The following is a 16,592-nucleotide window of genomic DNA, read 5'->3' as shown; positions in this document are numbered from 1 at the left end:
TCACTATAATGCCATTGCTATGCCACTATAATGCCACCGCTATGCCACCTTATGCCACTGCTATGCCACTATAATGCCACCGCTATGCCACCTTATGCCACTGCTATGCCACTATAATGCCATTGCTATGTCACTATAATGCCATTGCTATGCCACTATAATGCCATTGCTATGCCACTATAATGCCACCGCTATGCCACTATGCTACCACCATGAACACTGGCTGTGCCGAGCCACTGTAATTATACCACCACTATAATGCCACTATAATGCCACTATAATTCCACCATATGTCACTATAATGCTACTGCTATGCCACCTTATGCCACCATATGCCACTGTAATGCCACTATAATGCCACTGCTATCCACTATAATGCCACCACTATGCCACTATAATGTTGCCTCTATGCCACTATAATTATACCACCACTATAATGCCACCGCTATGCCACTATAATGCCTCCGCTATGCCACTATAATACCACTGCTATGCCACCTTATGCCACTATAATGCCACTATAATGCCACTACTATACCACTATAATGCCATTGCTATACCACTATAATGCCATTGCTATGCCACTATAATGCCATTGCTATGCCACCTTATGCCACTGCTATGCCACTATAATGCCATTGCTATGCCACTATAATGCCACTACTATGCCACTATAATGCAACCGCTTTGCCACTATAATGCCACCGCTATGCCACTATAATGCCACTGCTATGCCACTATAATGCCATTGCCATGCCACTATAATACCACCACTATAATGCCACTATAATGCCATTGCTATGCCACTATAATGCCACTACTATGCCACTATAATGCCATTGCTATGCCACTATAATGCAACTGCTTTGCCACTATAATGCCACCGCTATGCCACTATACTGCCACTACTATGCCACTATACTGCCGCCGCTATGCCACTATAATGCCACTGCTATGCCACCTTATGCCACCATATGCCACTATAATGCCACTATAATGCCATTGCTATGCCACCTTATGCCACCATATGCCACTATAATGCCACTATAATGCCACCGCTATGCCACTATACTGCCACTACTATGCCACTATACTGCCGCCGCTATGCCACTATAATGCCACTGCTATGCCACCTTATGCCACCATATGCCACTATAATGCCACTATAATACCACCACTACAATGCCACTATAATGCCATTGCTATGCCACTATAATGCCACTACTATGCCACTATAATGCCATTGCTATGCCACTATAATGCAACTGCTTTGCCACTATAATGCCACCGCTATGCCACTATACTGCCACTACTATGCCACTATACTGCCGCCGCTATGCCACTATAATGCCACTGCTATGCCACCTTATGCCACCATATGCCACTATAATGCCACTATAATGCCATTGCTATGCCACCTTATGCCACCATATGCCACTATAATGCCACTCCTATGCCACTATAATGCCATTGCTATGCCACTATAATGCCACCGCTATGCCATTATAATGCCACTATAATGCCACTATAATGCAACCGCTTTGCCACTATAATGACGCGGCTATGCCACTATAATGCCACTGCTATGACACTATAATGCCACTGCTATGACACTATAATGCCACTGCTATGCCACCTTATGCCACCATATGACACTATAATGCCACTATAATGCCACTGCTATGCCACTATAATGCCACTGCTATGACACTATAATGCCACTGCTATGCCACCTTATGCCACCATATGACACTATAATGCCACTGCTATGCCACTATAATGCCATTGCTATGCCACTATAATGCCACTGCTATGCCACCTTATGCCACTATAATGCCACTATAATGCCACTACTATGCCACTATAATGCCATTGCTATGCCACTATAATGCCATTGCTATGCCATTATAATCCCATTGCTATGCCACTATAATGCCACTGCTATGCCACTATAATGCCACTATAATGCCACTACTATGCCACTATAATGCCATTGCTATGCCACTATAATGCCATTGCTATGCCACTATAATGCCACTGCTATGCCACCTTATGCCACTATAATGCCACTATAATGCCACTACTATGCCACTATAATGCCATTGCTATGCCACTATAATGCCAATGCTATGCCACTATGATGCCACCGCTATGCCATTATAATGCCACTATAATGCCACTATACTGCAACCGCTTTGCCACTATAATGACGCGGCTATGCCACTATAATGCCACTGCTATGACACTATAATGCCACTGCTATGCCACCATATGACACTATAATGCCACTATAATGCCACTGCTATGCCACTATAATGCCATTGCTATGCCACTATAATGCCATTGCTATGCCACTATAATGCCACCGCTATGCCACTATAATGCCACCGCTATGCCATTATAATGCCACTATAATGCCACTATAATGCCACTATAATGCCACTGCTATGCCACCTTATGCCACCATATGCCACTATAATGCCACTATAATGCCACTACTATGCCACTATAATGCCATTGCTATGCCACTATAATGCCTCCGCTATGCCACTATAATGCCACTGCTATGCCACCTTATGCCACCATATGCCACTATAATGCCACTATAATGCCATTGCTATGCCACCTTATGCCACCATATGCCACTATAATGCCACTCCTATGCCACTATAATGCCATTGCTATGCCACTATAATGCCATTGCTATGCCACTATAATGCCACCGCTATGCCATTATAATGCCACTATAATGCCACTATAATGCAACCGCTTTGCCACTATAATGACGCGGCTATGCCACTATAATGCCACTGCTATGACACTATAATGCCACTGCTATGCCACCTTATGCCACCATATGACACTATAATGCCACTATAATGCCACTGCTATGCCACTATAATGCCATTGCTATGCCACTATAATGCCATTGCTATGCCACTATAATGCCACTGCTATGCCACCTTATGCCACTATAATGCCACTACTATGCCACTATAATGCCATTGCTATGCCACTATAATGCCATTGCTATGCCATTATAATGCCATTGCTATGCCACTATAATGCCACTGCTATGCCACTATAATGCCACTATAATGCCACTACTATGCCACTATAATGCCATTGCTATGCCACTATAATGCCACTGCTATGCCACTATAATGCCACTGCTATGCCACTATAATGCCACTACTATGCCACTATAATGCCACTGCTATGCCACTATAATGCCATTGCTATGCCACTATAATGCCATTGCTATGCCACTATAATGCCACTGCTATGCCACCTTATGCCACTATAATGCCACTATAATGCCACTACTATGCCACTATAATGCCATTGCTATGCCACTATAATGCCATTGCTATGCCACTATAATGCCACCGCTATGCCATTATAATGCCACTATAATGCCACTATAATGCAACCGCCTTGCCACTATAATGACGCGGCTATGCCACTATAATGCCACTGCTATGACACTATAATGCCACTGCTATGCCACCTTATGCCACCATATGACACTATAATGCCACTATAATGCCACTGCTATGCCACTATAATGCCATTGCTATGCCACTATAATGCCATTGCTATGCCACTATAATGCCATGGCTATGCCACTATAATGCCACCGCTATGCCATTATAATGCCACTATAATGCCACTATAATGCAACCGCTTTGCCACTATAATGCCGCGGCTATGCCACTATAATGCCACTGCTATGCCACCTTATGCCACCATATGACACTATAATACCACTATAATGCCACTATAATGCAACCGCTTTGCCACTATAATGCCGCGGCTTTGCCACTATAATGCCACTGCTATGCCACCTTATGCCACCATATGACACTATAATACCACTATAATGCCACTGCTATGCCACTATAATGCCATTGCTATGCCACTATAATGCCATTGCTATGCCACTATAATGCTACCGCTATGCCACTATAATGCCACTGCTATGCCACTATGCCACCACCATGACCACTGGCTGTGTCGAGTTAGAAGGAAGCAGGAGAGAGTGTTTAAATAGCCTTTAGATCTAGCTCAATTGAACTTTTATCTTCTTGGGGACATTGAATGTACTGTGATGACAGTTGCCTTCAGTTTGAATATGCTGCCTGTTTAGATTGTGACACCTGTCATGTCTTTTTGGCAATTATCACTGATGCCTGCTTCATGGTTTAGCAAACCAAATGCAAGATGGTGGTCTCTTTTACAGACCCTTTGCTCTCAGCCTGTGGCTCTTTGGGTATTACTGGCTGAGTGTTTAGCACACGTTTGCTGGGATCTGTGTTTGAACTCTGACCTCTGTGTGTGTTGTACAGGAGAAGGCTGACCTCGGGGAGCTGAACTTCTCTCTGTGTTACCTGCCCACGGCAGGTCGGCTCACCGCCACTGTCATCAAGGCCACCAACCTCAAAGCCATGGACCTCACCGGCTTCTCAGGTGACTTACCTATTGACCGCAGCACACTGACCGCAGCACACTGACCGCAGCACACTGACAACAGCACACTGACAACAGCACACTGACAACAGCACACTGTTCACAGCACTGGGGGTCGTCTCTTCTGTTAGAAACAGCCTGACAAGACTCACATCACACATTTTCTACTTAAACTATTATTTGAATGCAATTAGGCTGCATAAACAGATGGAGCAAACACATCAATTGACTGTATTCATGAATATTTGAATATTGATATGTTACATTCTGTAAATATTTCCCAAATAAATACTGTTCAACTGTGACAAACATAATGAAGTGCCAAAAATCTGTTTTGTGGCAATGTTGGAAACACAAGCAAATAGCAAAAATCATAAACGTTGGAGTGCTAAAAACCGCAGCCAACAAACAACCAAACGCTTTAAACACAATCATGTCCTGGCCTGATTGATGGCTGGGACTTAGGTAGCTGATGATGATTTAATTAATGAACGCCTAACTAAAGTAATTGAGTTATTAATCCTGCCTGTGAGGATGTGATGATCCTGCATTACCACGGTAACAGTTACTATACTGACGAAATGACACGCTAAATTATGAGGCCACACCGTTATTATTGCTTTTATGATTAGGAGATTATTAGAATGCCTAACGAAGGTATAAAACAATCCACCAAACAATCCACCATAAACTCTCTGTATTCTGTAAGTGCTACAATGGACTAGAGTGGCAGTTTGTATTCTGTGGTAATTAACGTGAATCCACCTGTTTTACTTTGGCCTTAATCCGCCTCGTCCAAGGGGCCTTGATTTGGATGTCTTTTATGTGTTGAACACAGATAGATGCCTGGACGTGGGAGTATAATTTGTTAATAGCCTGCTCAAGGTTTGTCTCTTATCTTTGTCCCCCTCTTTCTCTTTCTTCCCTTCTCTTCCTCTATTTCTTTCTCTCTCTCTTTCTCCTTCTCTCAGACCCATACGTGAAGGCTTCTCTGATATGTGACGGCCGCAGACTAAAGAAGAGGAAGACCTCCATTAAGAAGAATACGTTGAACCCCACCTACAACGAGGCTCTAGTCTTTGACATCCCTCATGAGGACATCGACAGGGTGTCCATCATCATCGCTGTCATGGACTATGACTGGTAAGAAGAGACCTGGGCTGTTATTACTGGACAATGGGAGTTTGTGTGGTATGTGGATGTAATTGATACCATTATAATACTGACTATGTATTTGGATGGTTTCTGCATAAGGGTATGTCTGTTGTTAATTGTTAGATAAGGGTATGTCTGTTGTTAATTGTTAGATAAGGGTATGTCTGTTGTTAATTGTTAGATAAGGGTATGTCTGTTGTTAATTGTTAGATAAGGGTATGTCTGTTGTTAATTGTTAGATAAGGGTATGTCTGTTGTTAATTGTTAGATAAGGGTATGTCTGTTGTTAATTGTTAGATAAGGGTAGGTCTGTTGTTAATTGTTAGATAAGGGTATGTCTGTTGTTAATTGTTAGATAAGGGTAGATCTATTGTTAATTGTTAGATAAGGGTATGTCTGTTGTTAATTGTTAGATAAGGGTAGGTCTGTTGTTAATTGTTAGATAAGGGTAGGTCTGTTGTTAATTGTTAGATAAGGGTAGGTCTGTTGTTAATTGTTAGATAAGGGTAGGTCTGTTGTTAATTGTTAGATAAGGGTATGTCTGTTGTTAATTGTTAGATAAGGGCATGTCTGTTGTTGGTAGTTGTTATTTTGATGGTGTGTAGCAAGTTATTATAGCAAACTAAAACTAAAACAAAAACTAATTATGGCTAATCATCACTCAAAACCATTTAGTAAATTTAATAAAAATAATTAACAAACCCGTTTGAAGAATTAAAACTGTACTGCCTCCAAAACTAAATAGAATAACAACCATCATGAATTATTGTAACGGTTGTCATAGGTGGAAGGTGAAGAGGACCAAGGTGCAGCGTGGTACGTGTTCATGGTAGATTTAATAAAGAAACTGAACACTAGAACAAAAAAAACAACAAAGCGGAACAAACGAAACAGTTCTGTCTGGTGCAGACACACAAAGACAGAAAACAATTACCCACAAACACAGGTGGGAACAGGCTACCTAAGTATGGTTCTCAATCAAATCAAATCAAATCAAATGTATTTATTTATATAGCCCTTCGTACATCAGCTGATATCTCAAAGTGCTGTACAGAAACCCAGCCTAAAACCCCAAACAGCAAGCAATGCAGGTGTAGAAGCACGGTGGCTAGGAAAAACTCCCTAGAAAGGCCAAAACCTAGGAAGAATCCTAGAGAGGAACCAGGCTATGTGGGGTGGCCAGTCCTCTTCTGGCTGTGCCGGGTGGAGATTATAACAGAACATGGCCAAGATGTTCAAATGTTCATAAATGACCAGCATGGTCGAATAATAATAAGGCAGAACAGTTGAAACTGGAGCAGCAGCACAGTCAGGTGGAAGTTGAAACTGGAACAGCAGCATGGCCAGGTGGACTGGGGACAGCAGTCAGAGACAACGATTGCCAGCTGCCTCTGATTGGGAACCATACCAGGCCAAACACATAGAAATACTACAAAACATAGAATGCCCACCCCAACTCACGCCCTGACCAAACTAAAACAGAGACATAAAAAAGGAACTAAGGTCAGGACGTGACAATTATGTTTTTGGGGGGCAAAAATCGAACAGGGTTTTCAAGCTAAACTAATGATTGGTTGACAATAGAGCCTCCCACAATGCAGGTGATGACTGCAGGATGAAGTTGGTGAAGAGCAACTGCAGAAAGTTGCAGTCGACTGCAGTCCAAACCTCATGACCTTTGATCATATGATTTTTGTAAAGTTCATGTAATTGACATGTAGGCTCCCGTCTGACAATTTTTATCACCAGAATGCAACACTTTAAAAGGCGGTGACCAACGATGGAGCTTCAACGCTCCTGGTTGTTGTGGAAATTGACCCACCACTACTGTTTACTTTGTGCATCTACGTCATCTCTCTGAGTCTACCTTTAAACCTAACCTAACCTATGACCTGACCCATCACCTTATGCATTACTGCCCCACAGTGGCAAGAAGTGACATTCCAAAAAACACAAAAACTATATGCATGTTGTTATAAAAAGTAAACTAAATAAAAAATTAGGTAAAGTAGGTCTGAAAACTAACTGAAACAAAACTGAATTTCGAATAAAAATCTTAAAACTAATAGGAATATAAACAATAATAACCTTGTAGTTAGCACTCTGTTACGTTGATAGACATTGTTATTGGGTTGGTGTGTATTTAGTACTGGATCATGTGTAACGTATGTTGATGGTGGTTATTATTTGGTTGGTGAGTAGTTAGCACTGTGTGGGTCTATTACGTTGATAGATGTTGGTGTGTAGTAGGATGGGTCACTATGTTACCTTCAAATAACTGTCCAGTGTTAAATATGACCTATTATTACTTAAAATATGAGTGAAATAGATTTCCTTCCAATTTTAAAAAAATTATGTATGTTAAGAAGCTTTTCTGTGTTGGAATAGTGTGGGCGTACCCCAACAGAATGATGTGGGCGTATACCGGTCGTTAAAATATCCTCCTCTAGACTGCTGATTGGCCAGCTCATCCTCCTCAGGAGTATGACACCATACTCTATGAGGAAGTAACAAGCATTTTGAAACGGTCTGTATGAGATACAAGTTTGAGGTGTTTTTTCTCCAATTCATGCTTTGGCCACTAATACAAGTACAAGATGAATAAACACAATTATTTGGGTATGAGTTAGCAGAATATGAACTTTGAAAAGTGTAATTTTCACTGGACAGTTACTTTAATAGACATTGTTGTGTACTAGCATGGGTCAGTCTAAAACATTGATAGACGTTATTTGGTTGGTGTGTAGTTAGTACTATGTGGGTCTGTACCGTTGATAGACGTTGTTATTTGGTTGGTGTGTAGTTAGTACTATGTGGGTCTGTACCGTTGATAGACGTTGTTATTTGGTTGGTGTGTAGCAGTGGTCTGATGAACACATAGCTGATTGTCCCTGTGAGTCAGACTCCTGGTGGATTCCTCCTGTTTTACATGAGGATGGGCGCCTCATGAATAAACATGATTTATGCTAATGCTAATGGAAATAGTGTCTGGTGGTGAGACACTGTGTAACCATGCCAGTGTTTCTCTATCTGGTACTAACACCCTCCATCATCACACCATCGCCTGGCTGGTGTGTGTTTGTGTTTTCTTTATCTATTATTAAACCCATGTTGTAGGTTATAGTATCTCTATAGTTGTGTGTGTGTGTGTTATCTTTTATGCATTTAAAACCCAGGTTATAGCATCTCTATAGTTCGATGCTTGTGTGTGTGTGCATGCATGCGTGTGTTTGTGTGTGTGCATGCATGTGTGTGTTTGTGTATGATATGAATGTGCTCTCCATTTGTATTGAAACCTTTGTAATCGTCTCTGTATATTGTGCGCTCACTATTGAATATCCAATCTCTGTGGCCGCATTCATTTTCCCGGCACTCAAGGTTGATAAATGAGGCCTACTTTGCCTGTTCGTCACAGTCTCTCTCCCTCTCCGTCTCTCTTTCTCTCTCTCTCTCTCTCCCCATACCCGTCTCTCTCTCTCTCTCTCTCTCTCTCTCTCTCTCTCTCTCTCTCCCTCTCCGTCTCCGTCTCTCTCTCTCTTTCACTCTCTCTCTCTCTCTCTCTCCCTCTCCGTCTCTCTCTCTCTCTCTCTCTCTCTCTCTCTCCCTCCGTCTCTCTCTCTCTCTCTCGTTCACTCTCTCTCTCTCTCTCCCTCTCCATCTCTCTCTCTCTCTCTGTCTCTCTCCCTCTCCGTCTCTCTCTCTCTTTCACTCTCTCTCTCTCTCTCTCTCTCTCTCCGTCTCTCTCTCTCTCTCTCTCTCCGTCTCTCTCTCTCTCTCTCTCTCTCTCCCTCTCCGTCTCTCTCTCTCTCTCTCCCTCTCCGTCTCTCTCTCTCCGTCTCTCTCTCTCGTTCACTCTCTCTCTCTCTCTCCCTCTCCGTCTCTCTCTCTCTTTCACTCTCTCTCTTTCACTCTCTCTCTCTCTCTCTCTCTGTACCTGGCGGTGTGTTGGTCAGTATTGGTCATAATGAGGTCATAGGAATGTGTCGTGTGGGCAGTGACGCTGAGGGTCCTGGGAGGGAGCACTGGACTGCCATGTTGGCCAACCCCCGCAAGCCCATAGACCACTGGCACCAGCTCGTCGAGGTAATTATGTGCATGATGTGATGTGTGTGTGTCTGTGTACCGTTGAGTGTGTGTGTGTGTGTGTGTGTGAGTGAGTGAGTGAGTGCGTGACTACAGTGCTTTTTTGTGCAGGCCTGTGCTCTCATTCTATTTTCCTACTTCATGTATGTAATTGTACTTGGCCTTTTTTCCCCTGTTCTAACTAGTCTTTGTTTTTCTATTCAGTCATTGTAAGTAACCACACAGTAGTCTGGGGGCCGTATGTATCAAGCGTCTCAGAGTAGGAGTGATGATCAGTTTTTCCTTTTAGATCACATTGAATAAGATGACACGGACAGGGGGGACCTGATCCTAGATCAGTAATCCTACTCTGAGATGCTTGAAACATACTGTACAACAACTGGTCTGACTACTCATCCACTCACCATATTTTTTATTAGTAATGAAATATCTATTTTAGCATACATTTACCTTTGTTATCTACAGTGCCTGTGTTGGTGATACTACCTCTGCTTTAATATATTTCTCCAGGAAAAACTTGTGGCCTCATTTGTGTCAAAGAGTCCCGCAGCCTCTTCCAAGCCTCACATCGTGGTGGACAGTCCTCACTCTGAGTAGAACTGTGAGTAGAACTCTTGGTTCAATGCTCTCACATGTAGTGCCAGGACCAGTGTTGGAGTCCTTTCCATTTCAATTCAGATAAATTAGTTGTATGATTTAGAAAACACCGTCATTACAATGGACGGGCAATTTCTGCTTCATGAATTAGATTGAATTGATTTCCTGCATTGCCTTTATTGAAGTGGACCCCAACCCTGACACACAATTTTTCAATATCCATAGCTTTTTTTGGAGGGACCTATATAACCACAGCTTTGTGATTATAATCTTGGTGAATGTGATCCAGCTGAGACTCAGAGGCTGTTAGATTAACGAGCTGTGAGGCAAGAGTATCTGTACCATCTAGATGTTATGCACCCCACCCCCTGACTTACTGTACTCTAAGGCTCTGTTCTCTGTTTATGTATCTTCTCATCCGCACTGTCTCTCCTGCTTTATCTCTCTCTTTTTCCTCTTCTCCCCAGGTTATTATCATCTTTCCAGTTCCAGACTTTCCTTTCTTTCTGCTCATCTGTGAATAATTCTCTCCATCAAACAAAGAGAGATAAGGAGACACATCGACTGCTGTCCTACTGCTACTGCTGAATATTCCAGCTCCTGTCCTGTCGCAATGAAGCACAGGAAAACAGAATCTACATTCTATACAAGCAACACTTAGAACGCTGACACACACACACACTCACACACACACACACAGTGCTTCAGGTTAGTGCCAGTAATTCATCCAGGAGGAGTGTGATGATGCACATTTCTCCCTCCAATCAAACCTGGGCCTAAGGTTTCTGCTCTGTATGGACTTCAAAAGACAAACCGTGTCAATGCTTTACTTTAGGCCATTAGTATACAAGTGTAGGAGTTAGGAAACATCCATGTAGTGTTTCCAGCAGGACAAACATCAGTTGTGGAGACTCTAGTGGTTTGGGCCTACTGTATCTGGGCTTTTCTGGCTTCTTTTAGCTGGAGGAAGGAACCTTTGCCAGTCGTTATTATTGATGTCAGGGGAGGGAGAAATGTGGATGAACCCATCTGCTGAAGCATGTTACGTAACCTTGAAATGTGTCCCTTCGCCTCATTATTTTGTCACCTTCTTCATGGTGCTCATTAATGTGAATTTGCTTTTATTTTTCTATTTGTTTGGTTTTGGGGGTTTGTGTAATATAATCATCCAGAAAGGAATTTATCCATACCATTTTTTTACGATCCACTAAGGATGTGACTGTGAGTACTCGAAGACCTGAAATATTTGAGCGCCTTGGGATGTTACAGAAATAGTGTTCCCCTGTTTGGACATACTGGCAGACTTTACCCCAGAGGACTCTACAGGGGAACTGTGATGAGGACGGACCTGCTCGGCTTGGAGTGCACTTACTGGAAATGTATCCTACAGGGAAGGATTTCACCATTATATGGAATTTTTCTATCATTCCAAGATTTTGTTTTTCGGAAAGACATTATTTAATTTGAAAAGATTAAAATTGTCTGCAGTCCATCATGTCTCCGACTGAACGACAACGTTAGAAGGACACACACATTTGTGTTGCTTTGATTTGTGTGTATTTCTGTGTTTGTGTGTGTGTTTTGTATTCGTGTGCGTCTGTGTGTGTATGCCTGTATGTTTGTGTGTGTGTCACTGTGACCTTCTGTGTGACACGTTTCTGTGCTCATGACGTCCCTATCTTCTACCTGTCCTCGCGGCCCCACACCATTCCTAGCATCCACAGACTGAAACTCCTGTCTTTGAACAAAATGTGTCTTCTGTCCTGTGTGTCTTAGAGGAACCATTTGTGTGTAGGACCCATTGCACTTGGTGGGGAGTGGGATACTTATGATCCCTGATGAACAGTCGGTCTCTCACAGAGATTAGAGTGTATTGTGTGTGTTGTTTCCCAGATCAGCTGTCCGTCACTCAAAAGTGCCCCCCCCCTGCCTGATCTAAGTAACTGTGTTGGTTGTGTACTTCTTTTAGTAAATGTGTACTGTGTGTCTGAGGGGAAACCAGTTGGCACCGTGATGTTAGATACGTTTTGATTACTTGAGGTAGAATTTTGGGCTGAGTAATGACTCTTTTATGTCCCCTAGCAGTCCCTCCAAACGGGGAGACAGAGAGGGGGTAGCCATGTCCTTTATCTTTTGTGAAATACGATGACCCCCTGTTTACGCTCTGCACTTCCTCTTTAAGCACCATGTGGCTACTGCCATGAGAGAACCATGTCTACCACCACTTCTGCTACTATAACCTCAACTAACAGTTAGCACTACTAATGCTATGGCTGCCATTTCCCCTTAAACGCATTCAGGGGGATCCAGTTACTATTCCAACTTCAGGCCAAGGAAGTGCAGGGATGCTTACTGGTATGCTTGGTATGTACACAGATTAAAGCCGTATATCCCATATCATAGCCAGAAGTTTTCCATCTGGAACTGTATGTCTGCTCAGGTTGTTCTGGGAGGTCATTGATCTGCCTGTATAAGTAGATACTATAGTATTGATCCATTGGCCTATCTCCAGGCTCTGTCTCTATCCCTCGCAGTCCACATGATTCTCTGCCCCATAACACTGTGGTGTTAGCACTCACTCAGCCCTGGAGGTTGCTAGTGTGCTCTCAGTATTACCCTCCACCTCTCTCTCTCTAAATATACCTCTCTCTCTCTCTCTCTCTTTCTCTAAATATACCTCTCTCTCTCTCTCTCTCTCTCAATATACCTTTCTATTTTCCCTTTAACTCTTTCTATACCTGTCTCTCTCTCTCTCTCTCTCTCTCTCTCTCTCTCTCTAAATATACCTCTCTCTCTCTCTCTCTCTCTCAATATACCTTTCTATTTTCCCTTTAACTCTTTCTATACCTGTCTCTCTCTCTCTCTCTCTCTCTCTAAATATACCTCTCTCTCTCTCTCTCTCTCTAAATATACCTCTTCTCTTGCCCCTTTATCTCTTTATATACCTGTCTCTCGCTCTCCTTTTATCTCTTTCTATACCTGTCTCTCGCTCTCTTTGATTGCTTGTTCTCCCACTCTATTTCTGAAAACTCCCTTTTCACCACTTCCCTCTCTCTCCACACAGCCATTCACCCCCTCTCTCCGCCTCCCTCCATCTTGCCTGCTCTCTCTGTGTGTAGGACTCCTCTCTCCTCTGTCTCTCTCAGTGTTAGTGCAGTTCTGAATGGACATGGGGAAACATGTGTGCATGCTTATATTAACATGAATGATGTCAACTTGATGCAATGAAAATTAGATACGTGATGCTTTAAGCAAAACCTGACAATGAACTTGATATTAATACTACTAATGACGAAAATGGAGACCTAGCAATCGTTCTCTCTGTAATCAAAACAATGATGATAAATAACATTGTTTATCCTGTATATCTTCATTAAATAGTTATTCCTGATTTCATTTTTGATTCTTTAAAAAATATATAATTTCTTCAGAAGTTTACTTTTTATATGGGTTAAACGGATAAATAGACATTTGAACAGAAGTGAGACATTCAGTCAGGATGCTTGTTTCAGCCAGAGAACTAGGGGGAGGAGGGTGAAGAGGAAGATGATGTAGGTGAATGTGTGGCTGAAGCAATGATCATGGAAATAAAGGATATGTATCATCCAGCCTCATTCTGTGTGTGTTTGTTTATTAATCACTGTGTGTGAAGTAGGTGTGTGTGTGTGCATGCCTTGTGTATTATGTACGTATACAGTAGCCTACACACACACTGGAGCTATATATATATATATCTGTATCCATACTGTATGGAATCTTCTTTGAACCTATAGGACCTTCCTCTCTCTCTTTCCTACTGTGTATTATCGTTGTGTGTAATTATTTAGTCACTTTGTCATGAATTCTTTGTTGTGTCTTCACTTTATCTAAATGCAAAGTGGAGTGCTGCTGCCTGCCTTGAGTGTGTCTTTCTCTGGTCTGCCACCTACTGTTGCTTTGTGAGTCTTTTCTAGTAGTCATATAAATGCCAGGGAAGTCATTCAGTGATTATACCCTTATGAACTGAGCATTACAGTCATGCTCACTATCAGCACACTGAAACTCTGCTACACCAACCGAGGGGGAAGTGTGTGTGCGCGCTTGCATGCACGTGTGTGTGTGACACAAAGAGAGAGGAGTAGGAAAGGATTAAGAGAGTGAGGGGAATGACACAGAGAAAGGGGAAGGCAGGGAGTGGATGAGGAGATGAATTAAAAAGACAAGGAATGGAAGCGAAAGAGTGTGTGTGTGTGTGAGGGAGAGGCGGAGGAGAACAGGTCTGTATATAGACACACTTGTCTAGGGGCGAACGGGGCACCTGCAGCACTTTGACAGTGTGAGCAGCATGAGAACAGTTCAGAACAACACACACACACAGAAGTGCAGAAGCACCAGTTAGCACTGCTACAACACCACAAACTGCTGGGGGGGGGGGGCTGGAGGTGGGTGAAGGGGCCGGGGGAACTGCTGTCTCCATGGCAACGTTCCCACCGTGATTTTTTTTATTTATTTAGTCGGAAAGACATTTCACTCAGTTCAGTGAGCTGAAAGAAGCAGAGAGGGAGGGAGAGAGACTGGGGGAGGTGTGTGCAATACATTACATAGAGCTGTTTCTATCACACTGGAGGGATTTATTAGGAAGCTGTCAGCTACGCATTATTGCTAATATATTACTCATTACTATATATAATGGTAATGTATTCTGTTATCTCATTAAATATACATGTCATTGCTGTGGGTGAGCCTTTGGTGTTTTTGAATTTAGCAATGAAAGAAAGCAACGACACTATGTGACAAAAATATAAATATTCACTGTGCGGTGAAAGACTCATCATATGCAATATGGCTACACTTTTCAGTCCACTCCCTATGAATTTCACTTTTTTTTTTATACCTCCATAAATGTTCATAAATGTCACCCCAGAATTAGAAATAACCTATGTGTGTGTGTGTGTGTGTGTGTGTGTGTGTGTGTGTGTGTCTATTTGTGTTTTGACCTAATACCGTTTTCCAAAATCAGTGTCAGTTATTTGTCGTAACCCAGTTCTGTCTGTATGTCAGGTGTATCAGTGTGTTGGTGGTGATTACCTGTTGAGAACCAGATGGTCCCCTCTCTCCCAGCTGGAGGAGTCGGTCAAAAGAGGGATGTCTATACTACACTCCCCCTGGAACAACCAGACAGGACAATCAAAGCACCTGATAGAGAAAAATGATCAAACCCCACAGAACAGTCCCCTAAAGCAATATGCCATTTCTCATCACCAAGAGGAAGTCAAAATACAACAGTGACTAAATTTGTTTTCCAACCACATCAGGAGTTGTAAGCTTTTCTAATTGCAGGAGAACTGCCGGTTCTGCCAATTGAATTTCAAAAGCAGTGACAAACTGCACTTCCCTCAGAGCTACAAAATACATCAAAGTCCCCTAGAAAGGGATGGACACACGGTCCCTTTACCGGAATTAATTTGGCCACTGTGCTTAAGTCAGAATGAAAGGCTGTGAGGGTTCAATGTGTTTGGGACCAAAGGATAGCCTTGGGCACACTCCTGGCCCCTCACAAACCCTGCTAAAGTCACTGGGAGCCAGCGCCCATGATGTGGCCCTCACTTGATGTTTGTCCATGGCCTAAATAGAACTGCTGCCACTTTACAGCGCCTTGCACTGCTTTAAATTGGGTTAAATGGATTCAGAACATTGTTTCTGTGGGATTGAGTTTGATGAGCTCTGATGCCCTTTGCTGTTCGCTGGGCTGTGCTGACTGGCTCACAGTGCCACAGGGGAATAGATTATATTGTTGTTGCGTTCCGTTCACAGGTTTCGCTCGTGGCGCATTGTGTTGATTTGACAACAGGTTAGCTCGCTGAAGGCCGCCCCAGTAATTATGTGCGAATTTCAGCACAGAGGATAGGAGGTGATCGAGACATGTCCTGGTTATAAAAAGGTTACGTTGGCAAGGGGGTTAGGCAGAACCTGTAGGCCCATTTCACAACCTATGTAAACATACAGGACGTATAGGTTTATGCTTGATGTACTGGATACATGGACACTATAATCACTGATGTATCACTTCCTTGCCTGTTGTCTCTCAAATCATGCAGCTCACTGCCTTCAAGGCCTAGTCATTTTCTAAGACTGGCACACTGTGCTGACCTCTGGTGTAACAAGGCGGTATGGGATATATGGCAAATAAATAATATCTCATATATATTATATGTCTCTATAATTTCACTGTAAATGTCATCAATTTGGTATAAATGATAGGACTGTCACTGACTGTCAGGACTGTCCGTTACCGCTTAGGTACCTCA

At 42.7% G+C, this 16,592-nt stretch overlaps 1 protein-coding gene across 1 annotated transcript in view; it reads left to right on the top strand.

Annotated features, from left to right (window-relative positions):
* Positions 1 to 13,919, top strand: part of LOC115126261 (synaptotagmin-C-like) — a 41,789-nt gene extending 27,870 nt beyond the window's left edge. The window contains exons 7-11 of the mRNA XM_065006690.1: positions 4,350 to 4,470; positions 5,442 to 5,613; positions 9,579 to 9,708; positions 10,219 to 10,309; positions 10,773 to 13,919. Coding sequence (XP_064862762.1) covers positions 4,350 to 4,470; positions 5,442 to 5,613; positions 9,579 to 9,708; positions 10,219 to 10,305 — 510 coding nt within the window. The 3' untranslated portion in view covers positions 10,306 to 10,309; positions 10,773 to 13,919. The remainder of the gene's footprint in view (positions 1 to 4,349; positions 4,471 to 5,441; positions 5,614 to 9,578; positions 9,709 to 10,218; positions 10,310 to 10,772) is intronic.
* Positions 13,920 to 16,592: the final 2,673 nt, after the last annotated feature.

The sequence above is a fragment of the Oncorhynchus nerka genome, linkage group LG21 (genome assembly GCF_034236695.1).
Source record: "Oncorhynchus nerka isolate Pitt River linkage group LG21, Oner_Uvic_2.0, whole genome shotgun sequence".
Taxonomy (NCBI): domain Eukaryota; kingdom Metazoa; phylum Chordata; class Actinopteri; order Salmoniformes; family Salmonidae; genus Oncorhynchus; species Oncorhynchus nerka.
This window is presented reverse-complemented; position numbering and strand designations above follow the sequence as displayed.